Below are 18,617 nucleotides of genomic sequence, written 5' to 3'. Positions count from 1 at the left end.
TGCTGGAAAAAGCAAAAGCATACAAAAGAGAGGCGATTTTAATAGTTTATCAACTGAACTTGTTGCCATAGTAATTATCTACTTCAGACAGGGTTAGTGGAGGGAATATGAGAAATCTGTCTGTAATCTTCATGAAATTTAAATGTAGACTTGGTATGTGAGTGCAGTGTTGTATCCTGTTGTAGTTGCAAATGTAGTCTAATAGATGCCCTCTTTTGAGTTCATTTGAAACTTTCTACAATGTTACACAGTTAAAGAGTGATCATGTTTAGTCTTACAAGGGTACTTGTGAACTTACAAGGGTAAGTAAAGAACTGGTTGTTTCAATAAATACTGTACAGTGTTTCCTTTACTCTTTACTTTAAAAACTATGTCAATAAAGGGTTATATTGTATGTATTTTAGCTCTGAGATGTGGGAACAGTGAAGAGAGAGAGGTCAAATAGTTTGCAGTTTAGCTCAGTATTGCTGTCTAATCAGCCAATGTTGTCTTAAATATCCTGCATAGCACTTCATCTTTTATAACATGGGATTTTGACCAAATGTTGATTTTGGTAAAATGTTGCAACATTATATGTTATTTCCCCTGTTTTTTTTTTTTTACAGTTTTACAGTTTTACATTTGTAGTTACTTTAAAAAAAAAAAGGGGAGGGAAAAAAAAAAAAAAAAAAAAAAAAATATATATATATATATATATATTTTTTTTTTAAAGTAACTACAAATGAGCATGTAAAGCAAATATTTATTTTAAAAATTTTTGTGCTAATTTTTCTTTCTTTCTTTCATGTGCTTTTAGATGGAGAATGAATGGTGAAAGGAGGAGAACAACAGATTGCTGATGTCCACGTGACCTGCATACTGTCTAGATCTTCTATACAATCTAAACTATTGTCCAGCATCTGGAGACGGACTTGAATAACCAAAATGGCTATGTCACTGTGGAAATGTCCCCTCTTGCATGGACTCCTGTTTACTGTGATTTGTTTACAATCTTCAGAAGGTAAGAGCAACTCTTTTGTGCAATGGTTTAAGGTTGTGAGTGTAGACACTTAAAGGGTTAGTTCACCCCAAAATGAAAATTCTGTCATTAATTACTCACCCTCATGTCATTCCACATCCGTAAGTCTTTCATTCATCTTCAGAACACAAATGAAGATCTTTTTGATCACAGAATGCTGTCGAATTTCCTTCCATTGACTGAACTTCCAAAACTTCATAAAGAGATCAGAAAACTAATCCGTATGAATCGAGCAGTTTAGTCCAAATATTCTGAAGAGAGAATATCTGCTTTTTTATGATGAAAAGATTTAATTTAGGCTTTTACTCGCATGTAAATATTGATCAGCGAACATAAGCAGAAGCTCAACCGAACCTGCTACATGTGATCAAAAAGATCTTCATTTGTGTTCATTTGAGTATGGAATAACATGAGGGTGAGTAATTAATGACAGAATTTTCATTTTGGGGTGAAATAACCCTTTAATCATAGTTTTTTTTTTTTTTTTTTTTTTTTGGACATCAGTGACTGTGGAACACTTTTCAAGCACACTGTGTGGGTGTATTTGGGGTTGATCATTTAAATTGTTCTGCTTTGATTATGTGTGTTATTTCATAGTCCAGCACAGTGTTGTCAAAAGTTGATCATATACAGTTTCACTTGTAATGCTACAAGTCTTACGGTAGTACCGAGTATAAACTCAATGGGCGGAGCTAAAGAGTGACGAGCACGCGCAGCTTTTGCGTAGCGATCGTCTGCAAGCTATCAATGGTCAGCTGAACAACTGTATTTAAACACACACAATACACCATCGCATTATCCCTGGATAACTTTTGAATCACTATAATGAATATAGCGTATAATGAATTTATGAATTCACTACTTTCGTGTTGTTTACATTATATGCACTTAGGCGCCTATTGCCAACAAAACAGACATTTGAAGCAGTTTTACTCACCACCTGCGGTTCCGACTCATGACCGGGATCATTATCACTGTGACCGCTCCATCTTTCAGTTTCAAACGATCTGTAAATCCAGCGTAGAACTGGGCATTGTTTATGAAATCATAAGCGTCGATCCTGAGGGCTCGAGCAGCCACGGAAAAACACACGATATTCTCCATTCATTTTAACCAATAAAAAAGTGATTGCAACTATCAGTTTCTATGGATATTTTATTAACAAATATCAAGAGCGCATCAAAGTAATGCGTGAGCACAAAACTCTCAGCTCCACTTAACGCTGGGTTCTTTGGGAAGCAAGGTTATCTTTCCCTCTCTCGCTCTGGTTGACGTGTGCGCGCGAAGTTTGAGTCCAACTCGTGTTTTGAAACTTTGGCCATGTTTAGCATGACAATCCAACTCTTTAACAGTGTAAATTAGTCAGAATACATGAAATAGCATTATACATAGACAGGATGATACTCATTTCATAGTTGTCAAAGTCATAACGTTCCTAAAAATAGACTTCATTTTTATGCGAAACAATGTCTTGTTTTTCTTTTGATTTTGAGGTAATATTAATTATTTTTCTGATTTTGGCTTGTTACTTTTCCCCTAGATGATCCTCTTTTTCTCCATCATTTCCTAACTTATCTCTACCATACAGTACCATATTATGAATAAAATTGGCAAAGCCAAAACAGAGTTAACTGCACTGTTTGGCATATTGTCCAATGGACTGACACTTCTCATTCTCATAGTCCTATTGTTTTGGTCTTGGATGAGTCTGATTTGGTTGAGGGCTGTTCGTTCCTAAACTATATAAACACCCATCTGTGAAACGCTTTCATGCTGGGCTTGTCTTTTGTTGAATTTTAGCTTTTGGTAGCTCATGTCTGTTGGGTGTATGTGACATGGCTTTCATGAATTAGCTCTGCTTTGCCATGGGGAAAGTGTCCACAAGCACACAGAAGATATGAGTTATCAATCTTTACTAGTGAATAAGAAATGCTGTATCTTGAGCCACAAAAGCTGGCCAGAAAAAATGCTACTCAAAACATGTCTTTGCTTTTATGATCTGGATTTCGTCATAGTAAATAGATTGTGCGTTGATTCTCTACAAATGTCTGGCTTGTCACATGGCTTCTAGTGAAGGCTTTACTGACTACTAACTACTACTCCTCTTGGCAATTGGAGGATTTTTTTCCTTCAAGAAGTTCAGAAAAAAACACCACCATGATTAGCCAACACAATTTATTATGTTTTGATTTTAGTTTATCTTTTATAACTTGGGTATTGCAAGATTTGGATCTGGAATTGGGAGCTTTTTGTTTGTTTTCGTCTGTCGTGCATCATCTCCTAGCAACGAGGCGCATGTTTCTGCGTGAGTTTGTTTTGATCTGAATGACTTATGAATAAACAAGAAGCTTAAAAGGCTAACTTTTACAACAATTTCACACCATTAACCCCCAGCTGACTGCTCGTTTGGTTTATCTGTTGAGTACTCAAGTAGACAAAATGGTGCAATTAAGATCTCAGTGTTTTACTACAGTAAAGAGTATCCTTAAATGGGTCATGACATGAGAAATCAAATTTACCTTGATGTTTTCACATATAAGAGGAGTTAGTACCATTAAAACATCCTACAAGTGTCATGGCTTAAAACATCCTCAGTACAAAAAAAAATTATGTAACCAAGCTCCAAAAATGAGTAGGGTATTCCTGCAGTTTCAGGACAGCAGTCCTAGGACCCTCGTTTATTATTTTGGTAACACTTTACAATAAGGTTCATTAGTTAACTACATTGGTTAACATGAGCTAATAATGAACTGCACTTATACAGCATTTATTAATCTTTGTTAATGTTAATTTCAACATTTACTAATACATTAATAAAATCTTGTTAACATTAGTTAATGCACTGTGAACTAACATGAATAAACAATGAACAACTGTATTTTCATTAACTAACATTAACGAAGATTAGTAAATACAGTAACAAATGTATTGCTCATGGTTAGTTCATGTTAGTTATTACATTTAACTAATGTTTAACTAATGTACCTTATTGTTAAAGTGTTACCATTATTATTATTTTTTGTATGTAACAGTTTATAATATTATTCAATTCTGAATTTAATTAATTTTCAGAAATAATTTAGTTGTTTAATTATTTCAATTTAATTGATATATTGTCCCAACCAACCCCTAACCCTAAACGTAACCATTGGTAACCGTCTTGAAATATTTAACCTAACATATGAGTTTTAAATTCAGTTTCCTGGAAAGAAAAGCCTTATTTTTCAACATGGAAGTAACACCGAATCTACACCAGACGCGAGCAGCGTGACAAAAGACAATAAAACCCATTATAATCAGTGATGTTTTCTACACTGGATGCGACGCGACACGACAAAATCTGTGACAGACTTAATGGACAGTAAACCGTAAAACTGTTTGTGTGTATATTACACAAATGAAAATATGAAAATAGATACTAGTTTGCAGTGTCAAACAACTGTTTTTGCAGCTAAAATAACTGGAGATGCCCTTACACATTCACGTTTCAAATGACGCACCCGCTCTCATGTTAAAAATAAGGTGGAAAGATAATAAAAATGTAGTAATTTCTGTGGGTCTGTTTTTCTCAGCTGTTTGTTTTAGGTTTAATTCAGGTCTCCTCTGTCTGAGTAGAATTGTCTAGGTGGCACTGTCACAAAAAACTAGGGTCCTAGAACTGCAGTCTCCGGTATTGCAGGAATATAGTATTGCCAAAAACGACTCATTTGGTGTTCTTTTTTTATTTTTTAAGTAAAGTAATATTAGCAACCAAAGACTCGTTACGTCCACCAATTTTAACTAAGGTTTAACTTGGTATTAATCAAATAAAATCGGTGAAATAACGGTCACTTAACAGTTTACCAGTTAATTATATGCATCCCTATTATGTTTTTATTCAATATAATACTGTAGAAAGGGAATGAGTTCATTTTATTTAATAATGGTTTGTTCCAGTTAGTGATGGTGGGAAAATGTGTATTTAAGCCAGTTGTCACTAGAAGGGAAAGAGTAGCCTACTAGTGAATGGATTGTGTTTTGAGTGAAAAGAAACAAGGTTACTGCCAGTGAGGGCTAAAATAGTCACTTTTAAGTACACTTGCTACAGTGTCAGACAGTGTTTCATATCATTTTGAATGATTAGGGATCATTTTAAAAGTTTGCGCATAATTTGGGGTACTTATCGAACTGACTCAGTCTAACTACAGTAAGCCTGAACAATTAGTTTTAAAGCCTTCTCATTTCCTGGAACATGTCCAGTAATTGTAAATTCTACCTCTGTGTTATGAAGAGCCTTATTATAGATTACTTCTGTAATCCCTTGAGGATTATGAGTATATGCTTCATTATGATTCAGCTCTCTGCTGGGAAAACCCGCTTTACCTGTGATTGCCTGTGATGCAAGGTCAGTTGGTCTATTAATATAGATTTGAGCAATACATTAATCAGGATTACTTGTGATTAATTACACCTAACAATAAAAATGTATAATGTATAATCGTATAAAAATGTATAATCGTAAAATTCAATACACATTGAATATCCAAGTATTCATCAGTACTTTTTTTTTTTTTTTTTAAATTTCTGAGGTGAAAACCATAAGTTTTAATAGGTATAAACTGCTAATTATTAGACTAATGTTTTTGTTGACCATTTATGACCTTTTTTAGAACATGATCAATCTAATGGGCTTTTAATTTAAATAAACTTCACAATTAACAAAAATATTTAGCGTTGCCATTATTTAGAGCAAAATAACTCCAAATGACATTTCTCTTTCTCTCCAAACAAAGCCTGTTTGAAGCATTAATTTTAATGCTAAAAAAGTAATAAGTCACTAGTTAAAACCACTTAGTAGTAATATTTTCATGAGAGGATTGACTCGATACAACATCATTGAAGGTATCGATACTTCTACATTTGCATCAGTCAGTATTTCCGAACAGTAAATCTTTGTCCATGGAAGCAAAGATTTGTTTCGAATGATTTTGTGGCTGAATGAACCTCCATTTGAGATTGAGGCTAGCGTTGGTGTGGTTTTTATCTGTGCGCATAACTGCTGGAGAGAAAGATCAAGAGTTCCAGCAAACCAAGGTTGGACCTTAAACCCAGCAAGCACAATGTATTATATCACTGTAAGCTTGAGCAAAATCCTTTACTGATTTCTGAGGCCTGAATCATTGCACACAATCAGTCATTCTCTGACAGTCCTGAGGAAAAAAAAAAAAAAAAAAAGAAGGCCTGCCATATTTTTATATTCCAATATGACAGACCACACACACAAAAAAAATACTAAGGAGACACTTCTAAAATGACCAACTTAACTATTGCAAAAATTACAGAATTGTTTTAAGTGCTTCAGGTCATTGAGTGCTTAGCTTCAGTTGAAATCAGTTTTCAGTCTAAAACAAACTAATTTTAAACCAGCCAAGTTGAAGCAATGTCACAAAACATGAGATATATTCATAAAGAGTGGTTATTTGTAGGCGAGTACATTTGCCATTTCGATTTTGGGAGTTTCTTCACATTCATGAGAGGAAATGCTTTCCATCTAATCACTGCCCTGCATTATGCATGGAATCCAAGGAACCAGTAGGTTGGGGATAAATGTTCAACAGTTATTTAAAAATTATAATACAGCTGTGTATACAGCCAAAACAGCTAGACACTAATACGCAAAAGTAAAATCAACTTGTACATGTAATGGCAAAGCAACAGTTATACAATGAAATTGCTTTTTCAATGAACATCATTGAATAAATATTAAATTAGTTGAATTTAAGACCACATTTCTTTTCCGACAATGAAAATAGTTCCTCTAGTCCCACTATCAAATCTTATTAGATTTTCTTTTTCATAATAGTTGTTAGTATTATGTCTCTAATGATAAAAAAGATGCTTGACAGTTTGTTGTCAAAAGGTCATAATTAAAAAAAATACAGCAAATGGTTTCTCTAGTCTCATTGTAATGTTTATTCATCCCTATAGTGAGTTGTGTAACAGGTCTGTTGTAGATTAGTTACAGTCTGGAACCCTGTTTTGTCTGTCAGGGTTTAGTTTTGCCCTTCAGTTCCTTTAGAAGCTCTACTACTGCACTTATTTTTTTGCACACATTGTTCATATTACTGTCATTTCCTGTGGTGGACCATATCTTTACTTTGTTACTGTACTTAACTGCAAATTTCAAGTAGTATTCAGAGTATTTTGGAAAACTTTTAGCTAACTACATTCCAAAGTATGATACTTTTTACTTAATATAATAATAAAACATTATTACTCATTAGCTACGTTTACATGGACACCTTTTAAATTAATTCCGATTGATGAATCAGAACATAGTGTTTACATGATCGCTAAATTAGTGATTGGGTTGATGTGCGTGTTTATGTCAAGCTTCAAATCAGAATAGATTTTTTGACATGCACTCACTGCATGAATATGAAAATATATATATATATATATATATATATATATATATATATATATATATATATATATATATATATATGAATGAATATAAAATACTCCATCATTTTGGTCATACAGATAAGAGTACTGAAAACTGTAAAGGGTCCACTTTTACTTCTGTAAACTCACAATAACAACAAAACGTTGTGCTTTTGTAAAATAATGAAAACAATCAGGATGCGCTTTCTGCCGTCTTGGTCTGTGAACTTGAGCACGTCACAAAAATGAACCGAAACTCAGCGCATACTTGCCTCACAGACATGAGAATTATATCTATAGAAAGCTTGAAATGTCTACTTTTAAATGAACCAATTCAAATGGAAAATAAATATTCTCCAATTATGTAATCCGTATGAAATGTGCTTATAGGCGGGTCCACTACTGCGGAGATGACGAGTCAGCATCATTGACTTAATCTCTGCAGCTGAAAACAGAAAACATTATCAATAATTTAGTAAAATGTTTAGACAGTCGTCTCCTGTTTCTTTTCATGACATACATAATCATTACTTTTGCCGTTGCTCTGTGGCAAGCTATGTGTGCGCTTGAGCGTTGATTAGTATTAGGCTATATATAGGCAATTAAAGGCTCATTATTATGATTTATGGCTTATTAATATATGCGCGATTAGTTGACTAATCGCTTAAATGAACGACTACTAGTCGACTAGAAAAATCTTAAGTCGAGGGCAGCTCTACCTCCAACATTGCTATTTTAATTTTCTTTATTTGTGGTTTTATTAATATTTCGAATTAGCTTTTATTTTTATATTTTTAGTTAATTTTTAGTCATTTTATGTGCTTTTTTGATTTTTTTTTTTTTTGAAGAAAACATTGCTGTTTAGGTTTAATTTATTTTTATTTCATTTAGTTTTAATTTTAGTTCTAGTTCTATTTGTTTTCAGTTAATAATTTTAGTGCTTCGACTTATTTCAGTTTATATTCAAGGCAACATTTAGTTTATTTTTCAACTAATATTGATATTTTTTCTGCTTTATTTCAATTACCGGAAATGTTTTTAATAGTTTGAGTTAACTATAATAACCCTGACCTCCAGCACAGATAGTCTCGACCCAAATCATGCCACTGATGTGAGTCACTGTGTTGGGAGTTTTTGGATGCTGAAATAAGCAGATTAGTGTTTTTATGATGCCACAAAGTCACTGTGTGTGGTGTTCAGTCGACTATAGCTTGTATTTGCCTTGTGGTGTATTTTGGCGTAAGTACTTTTTCTGAAGGCAAGGATTCCTTGAACAACAGCAAAATTTAGTGGCCCAGATGCTTAGAAGAAACTAACCATAAAAAGAACCCCCCCCCCCCCCCATCCATCTGAATTCTTTCAGAAAATACAGTACAATACAGTAAGCCCTGTATATTGGATTATGGGCACTTAAGAACAGTTTGCACATTTTCCTTTTCTTCTGAAGACACTTGGTGGCCAGTAAAAGGGAACAAAATCACAAATAAGACAAGCAGGCTCAAGAAGTCCCTGCTGGGTCTACTGTGGGACCTCTCAAACTTTTCTAAAGATGACACCATCCTTTTTTCCTCTCCACCCGTTTTTCTCTCTGAGAAATCCCCCGTGGAGACTGGAGTCTGGGACACAATGGAGGCTGGTCGAGGGGGAGTGTGTTGGATTTGCATGCAGCTGTTTGCTGTTCCTAAAGCTACAAAGGCCAATAAAATTTGCATTAATAGAGGGTGACAGGCAGCACCCAATGCCCAGGAATCCTGCTGGAACCAGCCCTTGCACTCACTCGCTTGGTAGCCGCATTGGTTTTCTGCCCATATGGTCACTGAGCTGGGATCTTTCCTTGAGGAAAGCTGGAAAGGATTAAAAATGTTAACAACAAAATGGCAAGCCAAGACATTTGGATGACTTGAACAGGTCAATGTTAGTTTGTTACTGGTTAGTTTAGATAACTGGAATGACGTGTTTGACGTGTACAGTAGTAGTTTATTACAAACAAAATTACTTGCCTTGAATAAAAGTTGATTTTTATTTTTTTTTTTTTTTAATTGAGATAGTCTGAGATAGTGTAGTGTAGCATTTATTTTTTAAGGATGCTGATAGTAGTGATGCAACCAAAAATATTAGTCCGAAATGGTTTTGGAGGGCCAAAATCATTGACCAAAATGGTGACGTTTAATTTAAGCTCTGCTCCAGTGCTGTGTTTTGACTGTCAATGTATATTTCATGCACACATGGATCAACTACAACAGGTAAATGTCAACTTTGTGGACATGTTTTTTTTAATCAATCTTCATTTTGATAAACTGATATCGATTCTTTAATCCAAAGATCAATCTTTTATTCTACATGGTTTTTAGTTGGTGTGTGAACAAAACTTCTAAAAATTATGTGCTTTGTGCTTTGTTACTTTTGATATGAAAAAAAGTCTAAGCTTTCAAATTCTATCCACTTTATCATAAAATATGTGGTTTTGGTGCTCTTTAATGTGGCATGACAGATCACTGTAGCATGTGAACCGATCATTTCTTTCTCTTTACTACTAGTTATTATAGCACAAATTAAACATGAATGAACATCAGAAGGAATGCTGAAAGATACAGAACAACTTACTTTTTATAGCTTGTTGGTTAGCTAGAAAAAACTCTAGAGAGGGGCAGTTTTTGCTATATTGTATACAACTTTTGAGTGTTTTGATTATTAAACGATTTTGAATTATTTTGGTGCATCACGTGTTGATACATTTTTATATAGTTGAGATTGGTCCAACAGAAAACGGGGTTGTTGAAAAGTGCTACATTGTGCGACAAAATTGGCTACCACTGACTTGAGCCCTATGGCAAACTCCAGGAGGATGCATAAGAAAATGACTTTTCCAGCCACTGACCAGAATTCCTGATAAAATTCCAGTGTCAGCAAGAAGAATGAGATCACAGCCAATTGCAATCCAGATAGAACTGTTGCCATGGCAATACAATTGAACATTCCATATAATATATTATTTATGGCTTAGGATACCCCCTTATAACATGGTTTAATTTAAAAGAAAGGGTGAGAATAAGAAGCACAAGCTTTGACAGGCTTGTTTAGGGCACTGTTGCTGCTTTTCTCTCTGCCTTCCCAGCTCAGATGTAAATCTTGACTGCTGCTGGCAGTTCTTTGCAAAGGTGAGTTTGAAAAACTAGGCTGATACTTGGAAATATATATTTACTCTAGAGAGCTGGTAAGAGGGACAACATATTTCAGACTACAAAATAAAGCAGACTTGTCTTACGGAAAGCAAATTTGAAACCCTGCTTACTTTGCACTATTCTTCTGTGCATGTTTTTCCCAAAGACATCAAAAGCTCATTATAAAATAAAGTAACTTTCTCTTCATCTGAAATGACACATGTAGTCAAGGTCATGTGGGCTAACATTCAAATTCCAAAGGACAAAATTCTTGCCCTATGCGGCGTTAGTAACCCCAATGTTTGGAGTTCTTGATGGTTTTGTAAAGGGTTCAGTTCCAGTATGTTACTATTTTTAAGGAATATCACAATGTTTCATTCATGTTTTAATTTAAACAGTTAATCTCCATTGTGCAGCACTTTTTTGATCACAAAAACAAAAATGAAAGGAGTTCATTTGATTATATTTATTGAAAGCTTAATTAAATTGTTAAACTTTAATGCATTTGATTACCCATTTTTTTTTTTTTTTTATAATATATTTGTATTAAATCTTAGAACACACTATCCAGAAAAACTGAAACAGACAGAACAGAATCTTTGAAAAAATAAAAATGCATCTCATAGGAAACTGTTATTGTTCAAATAATAATAAAGTGAAATGGATTAAAACAGAAGGGGGGAAAAAAAATGAATTTGGCAAAGTCACAAGGGCCTTACAACAGAAGGGGCCAGATTTACTAACGCATTTTTGTGGCTGACCTTATTGCATATGCATTTGTAGGAGTTTCTCTGCAAAATTTATGGGAGGAGAGTATTTACATGAATCATGCAAGGTTTAATAAGGTTTGCGCTAGTCAATTTACTGGTATTTGCACCATTATTTAACAGCAAAAAAAGCATGTCTTAAACCAGATGTTTATTTGCACTGATCTTGGTAGACTGAGTTGGTCATTATGGAAATGATCAGGCTGCGCCTGTGTTCTTTAATTTGCGTGCCATCAGTATATCACGTGCAGAACTTTCCACTCCCATCAGCGCTTCTTTGGAATTGCTCGCTTGCTAGCAAATGCAGTGTAAAGAATTTACTGGGGTAATTAGTATTTAGCTGCTAAGTGAGTTTGCTAGTGCATGACTGAGCCATGAGCGCACGGCATTATGAGAGAGTGTCATGTTTTTTTTCCCCCTTCATGAAAGCAACAGTCTGAGCGAGACTGAGGAACAGAGAGCAGAAAACAACTGGCAGCTGGAGCTCTTGAGATGAAGTGTTACTGTGATCACTAAATTTGGATGTTATAACATCTCTCTCACTTTGATCACAAACAAGCTCATGTGGTCCAGGTGTATTTTTTTTTTTTTATAGACATACACATGGACAACAGGATATTCTGGGGATTCGCACAAAATTGTTCAATTCTGCCCAAAGCCTCCTGGGTCCCACTGTCCACATACGAGGACATTATATTATAGTGAATTATTCTGACACCATACATGTCACAGTTTTAAGTCTGGATGTCCTGTAAAGAAAACATTCAGGGCTTTTCAGCGATACCAAATGTTTGGAGGTTTTACCAGGACAACAACTCCTCCTTGGTCTTTAAAATTTGCTGAATGATAACATTTAGCACTATTATGGAAATATGATATTTTGTAATTATCATTTAAATCTGACTCATTTTCAAATAGTTTGTTATAAATCAACATCTCAGGAAAATGTTGTGGGGTTTCTAATCAAAATACGACTTTCTGTTACAAAAAAAAATTAAATCAAATGGCATTGATTTCATGTTCACTGTAGAGGACACCAGGACTTAAATCATGTTTATCAGGCATTTTAGGAGACACAACAAGTGAATAGGGAAAGCAATTACATATCAATACATGCCATATTCCTATGAAATATTAGATGATATTATGAAAATGTTGCCAACTATTGCTCCCATTATTACGCTTCTTTTTTCATTACATGTTGCTCCAAGAACACATTAATATGCAAATTAGATAGTGTATAGATACATTGCATTGAATGAGAAAACCCACGTATGGCTATTTTACCAAGATATTGCATAAAGTAAAATGATATATCACTTTTTTTCCGTTATATATTTCATAACATAGTTGAGAATCATCTTTAAACAAAGTTTGGTTAAAAAAATCCTGAAACCTACAAAAAATCTCATTGTTCTTACCTTGTCATTTCATGTCATTTTATTTTTTTTTAAACAACTGAGTCCTGGTGTCCACTTATGATGACATAGTATAACATAAGAATAATATATCGTTTTTCAAGAAATTGTTTTTTTCCTGGGTCTTAGGAGGATAGAGCGATACAGCTAAAGCCAGTCATAACTGCAACAGTTTACTCAAGAAAAATTTTATTTGATATATATTTTTTTTAATGCAAAAGTCCCTACCAAGTTATAAAAAAATGTCTGACAAATCTCAGAAAATTGGACCCCAACAGCCTATGAAATTTTAGCAGCTAATAATTATTGTCCTAATCATCCAATTAGAACACAGTCAATTTACATTTGTCCATTTCATGTAGCTTCAGTATATCCAGATAGGTTTCCCTCTCACAATATTTAAATTACGGCTGCACAATTCATAAAATCTCTGTCCACATGCAGAGAACTCTGAGCATGGTTTCACTAACTGCCTGGTGAGTGTGGATGGGATGTGAGTGAGAAATGGAAATCCTGGAGTGGATTCGTAGCAGCACATACAGTACTCTGCCTGCTAGAACGGCATCTCAGCCTGTGAGGGCAATAGGGACAGTGGCTCCTGTGTAAAATACATAAAATCACACTTCATGTGCCGGGATTTATGTTCTCTAACACACTATTTTCCATTTTCTCTGTCTTTTACTCACAAATATGTGAGTAGTATCACAAGTATTTGAGAAGATATGCAGTGAAAGCTTTGAATACTTTTATTTAAATGAACTCTGTGTGTTTCTGGTAGGTGCTTATGGTTTGCTTTAGATTTGAAGTGTATAAACAGAGTGTGTAATGGGATGAAAATTGCGGCACATTGACAAACAAATGACATGACTTGTATGTGACATCATTCACTTGGGACATTAGTACATACATTATGACAAGCACAGAAATCAAGTATAATCTACAGACCTTGATGGAATAATCAAATTGTTCCTAAGAGACAAACCAATAACATTTTGGTAGATGCTACTTATGCTAAGTGAAAATAGCAGTATTTTTTTTTAAAGTGTAAATAGTTGTTAGATGCTATTTATACTTAGAAACAGATACTATTTGCACCTCAGTGTATTGTAGTATATTATAATAAACAGTATTCAATAATAACATATTCAGTGTATATGTGTATATTAAAATCATAAATTGATGCTTCTTTATTGGGACTTTAATTCTCTCTGTTCCTACACCAACCCCTAACCCTACCCGATAAACACTATTCCCACTAATAAATTAAAAGTTAAAAACTTAAAAACTAAATAAAGTTGAATTATTTCAAATAAATGCTTCTCTGAGTTATGCAATCGTAAAGAAGAGTTCAGAAAAAGCCGGATTATCAGTTAGTCTGAAAACAAGGTGTGCCAACCTCTGCCAACCTATGATGGACCGGTTGACTCATATAATCCATTCGCAAGGTCCACACTGTACAAAACTTGATACGCAAAGACAATGTGACATTCTGACTGTTTTGGCTGTGCCATTGGTGCTTGGCCCCATATGTTATTGCTTGCACTTGTGTGTAGGCACGTACAGTTTGTTCTCACAAAGTGGGAGTCTATGGCAGCCCATTGAATTGTATGCTTACAAGTTATGAAATTTGGCACAAACTCGGAGGACATTCTCAGTGTAAAGCACAGCTAATTTGGAGTTTCTACCTCAAACCCTATAGCATCAACAACAGTTTAAATTGCACAAAGTTTCTGCTTACATCTTTTAAACCCATGTGGTCTAGAAACAATATTGTGCAGCATTAGAACTGCACGATTAATTTGTTTAAAAAAAAAAAAAAAGAAATCACGATCTTGATTCAAACAACCCACATGATCTCTCATTCCTAAATGACAATGATTAGGTTATGTCTATTAAACCTTTGACAATAACACAGAAACATTCCGATCTGCTTTTGTGCTGCTGTTGACCCAGAGAAAGCAGTTTATCTAGGTATGAAACAGCTTCACAACCACACACTGGGGAAAAAAAAAAAAAAAAAAAAGTAAAATGTACTTAATTTTTCTTTTGCAAGTTTTTGCACGCATATTTAAGTAAATTTCACATATCGAATTAAGTAAATTAATACAATAGATATTGTGTAGACACCATATCTACATATTAGAAGTAACATGGCACCTGAACACAGAGACCTCAATACTTTGTACACAATACACGATGACGGTAATATTCGATTGGTCGTTTTTGAATATGTATTGAATGTGCCATTTTGAGTAGAAAATGAACTCCAAATGTCACAAAATGGCTAAACTTAACAACAAAAGCAATGATAAAACAGTGTAAATACAGCTGGAAAACTCAACCTCATTAATTAATCAAGGACCAGTCCATGATGGGAACACCAGTATCAGAAAAGTTCAGTAGTTTTACTTAATTTTATAATGTTGATATTTACGCTTTAATTTCTCAATTCAATACTCAATTCAATAGTAGAATTTACTTAGTTTTTTAAATTCTTGCCTGAACTAACTTTATGTAGTTTGTTTATAGTTCGTATATATACACTGATGTCTACGGCAGCGATCAAAATGAAGTAAAGTAGTTCCACTTTTTGAAAGGAACTTCATTCAAATAAAGATTGTATATTACATCATTACACCAGTAGGTGGTATTTGTCATTGAAGATTCAAGAGATTCGTTCAGGAACGCTGATTCATCTAGTAATTTTGAATTTGAGTATTTGAGTCAGTCATTGAATTACTGATTTTTTTTTTTTAATTTATTATTATTTTTTTTTATAAATATTTTTAAGTTGACTGCAGCAATTATCCTAACATTTTGTCAGAACCTCTAGTAAATGACTTATTTTGTTTAGTTGTCTGTTTAGAATCGTGGGAGAAATGCGTGATTCTCAATTTATCCTGAATCGTGCAGCTCTACGCAGCATTATATAAATATCTCAAATATGGGATGCCAACAGAAAACACCTCTTTATATTTTGGTCAGTAATATCTACTCTTCCTCCCACACTTAACAAAGTTTCCTGCATCTTAGAGAAGTATGACTAACCACATGGACTTAACCATAACTCCTACATGCACTCAATATAATTATATCTTATAGTATGATGGCCTTTTGAGAGGATTCAAAACAAACATGTAATTTTTATACTGGGTAAATGCAAGGATGTTTTTATGCATTAATAACAATTAGAAAACATTTCTCTATTTTTATTGACATCGTCAGTTGGACCAAAAGACATATGCTGACCCTTCTATTTCATATGGTACTCAGGGCGTCATGCTGATGCAATTTAAGAATATTGTTGGGACATTAACGCAGTAGCTGTACACATGATACATGCTAAAAGTGTGTATTTAGACATGACACCAAGCCTAGTTATTACTTCATGCTAGTAAATGGCTGGCAGATCAGATATCAAAATAAGTGGACTTGTGGTTAAAATGGAAGCCATTTGCTATTAATATGACAACTGATAAATATCTAGTAGCTACTTACGAATATCTAGTACTTAACACAATTCTTTGTGGTTAAGTGAAAGAAAAAACTGTCATGGCATAAGTAAAAACAGTGTGTTCAGTGTGGCTTGGGCATTAAACCTAATATCCTTTTTTACCCAGCTCTAATCTCTAATATTCCTCTCTTTTTTTTTTTTTTTTTTAATTTTTAGCTTTCAGTCGTGCAGCACTGCCGTTTGGTCTGGTGCGCAGAGAGCTGTCCTGTGAGGGCTACCCCATTGATCTCCGCTGCCCTGGAAGTGATGTCATCATGATCGAAACTGCCAACTACGGCCGCACAGACAACAAAATATGCGACGCTGACCCGTTCCAGATGGACAACATTAATTGCTACCTCCCGGATGCCTATAAAATCGTATCTCAAAGGTAAAGGTTTGTGTGCCAAGCATTGCCTGTAGTCCAAATGTGGATTCTATTTCCTTGTTTCCTATTCGGTTGTAGATACTGAAGTTTGCTGAGCGCATGTTGTGTCGTTGTTTCTTTTAGTGTTCTGCTTCTAGGTGATTACAGAAAGGCTCTACACTCTAAAAACACTATAAAAAAATTGTAAATAAAACAAGATTATTGGAGTGTTTTACAAGAAAATACCATTACTAGTCTTTTTTTACTTCAGAATTTCATGTTTAATTCAATGCGTTACTTGCCCATTTTTATTTGTAATTATTTGCATTTCTGAGGGAAAATTGTTTCAAAGTAAATCCTACATAGTTTTACAATCCTACAAGTTTTAGCATATAAACTCAATTTTAAGTTCCTTTCAGTTTGTTTTAACTGATTGTTCTACCCAGTGTGTCCTGATCAGACTTTTTGAAGCTGTCATGATTATTGATATATCGTCTATTCATGGTTATTCATTCTATTCAGTTATTTGAGATAACTACATTTTAATCACATCCCATCCAAATAAAGGAAATTTAAGCACTCAAAGAAATGCCATCAAATGTGCAATTTAGTGTTTTCCTTTCAGTATGTTAGGAAGAAGCAGGGGAATAAAGAACATAAAGGTATTGCGCACTGTATAGCTTTGGCACCGCAATGAGGGATTCATCCCGCAAAAATGGTGTCAACCCTGCTGTGGAGATATCAGGGTTTAGAGAGAGAATAACCTGAAACATTTTGTTTTTGAGAATGAAAATGCAGTGTCCACCAAGTTAAAGTCAGCATGAAATGGAAGTTGCGATAGTCTATTCTTCCCTAAATGGCTTCTAGAACAAGAACAAATGTAGGGCGGGGCTTAATTTTGTCTATGGGGAATTGATTAGATAGTTGGATAGTTGTAGTTTGCTATTGGTGGATTTCATGTGAGTGACAGGTTGCCCCGCCCTTGTCATCAGAGAAGAGATGTTGCTGCAAGAGGGAGGGGAAGTTATTTTCATTCAAGACTATGAGGCACATGCATTTTAAAACAATATTGATGTGCACGGATAAATCATTTTTCATATTTTGGGTGAACTGTCCCTTTAATGCCATGTTGTTCTGCTGGTTAACTCAATGACTGAATGAGTAACATTGCAAGGGTCAAAGTTAAACCTCTGACAGCCGAATCTTCAGTTTTGTGCAGCAATCATATGGACATGTTCCTCTCATTTGATTGGTTGATGCAATCTTACCATTACCTATGAACTGCATCACAGAGAAGGAAATTCATAGATTGTATTTATATTCAGTGCTGGAGGATTTGAAAGTCCTTTAGGGCAGGGTCGGGTCTCAAACTCAAATTGGCTGGGGGCCGTTGCTGTGATTGACACCTCATAGGAGGGCCATTTTAACATTCAAGCACAAGAAAGCACAACATTTCTGAAAATTTACTTTCCTTTGCATTATTTCTCATTTACTTCAAATTTCATTACTAAAATATTTTTGCCATACTTAAAAAATGTAAACAGAAGTGTCTATCGTTACATACAGTATTAGTTTTTAACAGTTAGTGCAAATATTTTCTCTTACTTTATTTTAGCTTAAATAACATCAAAATCTTGCACTGAACAACACTGTACTGAGCAAATGCAATCCCTGAATACATTTGTACACTCTTCTATTTCTTGCCAGACACCTGGCAGCGCTTTTGCTCACACAGCTGAGCCACATGTGTCCAAGATGCCGTTTGAGCATCGGTAACGTTTATTGGTAGCATCGGACACGTTTCGGTGGTTTAAATCGACGCTCGCGACTTGCGCGAGAGCTTTTACTGTAATTTAGGCAAGCGTATGCGGTGCGACGCGCTCGTTTTTCCAGGTGTGCCTATGCCGCGGCGAGATGAAAACATCTCAACTTTTCAGAATGCCGCAAGCACACCACAGGTCATGTGA

The 18,617-nt window shown here is 34.6% G+C and overlaps 1 protein-coding gene across 5 annotated transcripts in view; it reads left to right on the top strand.

Annotated features, from left to right (window-relative positions):
* Positions 1-18,617, top strand: part of LOC127506204 (adhesion G protein-coupled receptor L2-like) — a 116,181-nt gene that overhangs the window by 18,621 nt on the left and 78,943 nt on the right. For all 5 annotated transcript variants that reach the window (XM_051882448.1, XM_051882459.1, XM_051882467.1 and 2 more), the window contains exons 2-3: positions 797-1,000; positions 16,461-16,674. In XM_051882448.1, the coding sequence (XP_051738408.1) occupies positions 925-1,000; positions 16,461-16,674 (290 nt within the window). In that variant the 5' untranslated portion in view covers positions 797-924. The remainder of the gene's footprint in view (positions 1-796; positions 1,001-16,460; positions 16,675-18,617) is intronic.

Source organism: Ctenopharyngodon idella, chromosome 2 (genome assembly GCF_019924925.1).
Source record: "Ctenopharyngodon idella isolate HZGC_01 chromosome 2, HZGC01, whole genome shotgun sequence".
Lineage (NCBI taxonomy): Eukaryota > Metazoa > Chordata > Actinopteri > Cypriniformes > Xenocyprididae > Ctenopharyngodon > Ctenopharyngodon idella.
Note: the sequence above shows the minus strand (reverse complement) of the source record. Positions and strands in the feature narration are given on the sequence as shown.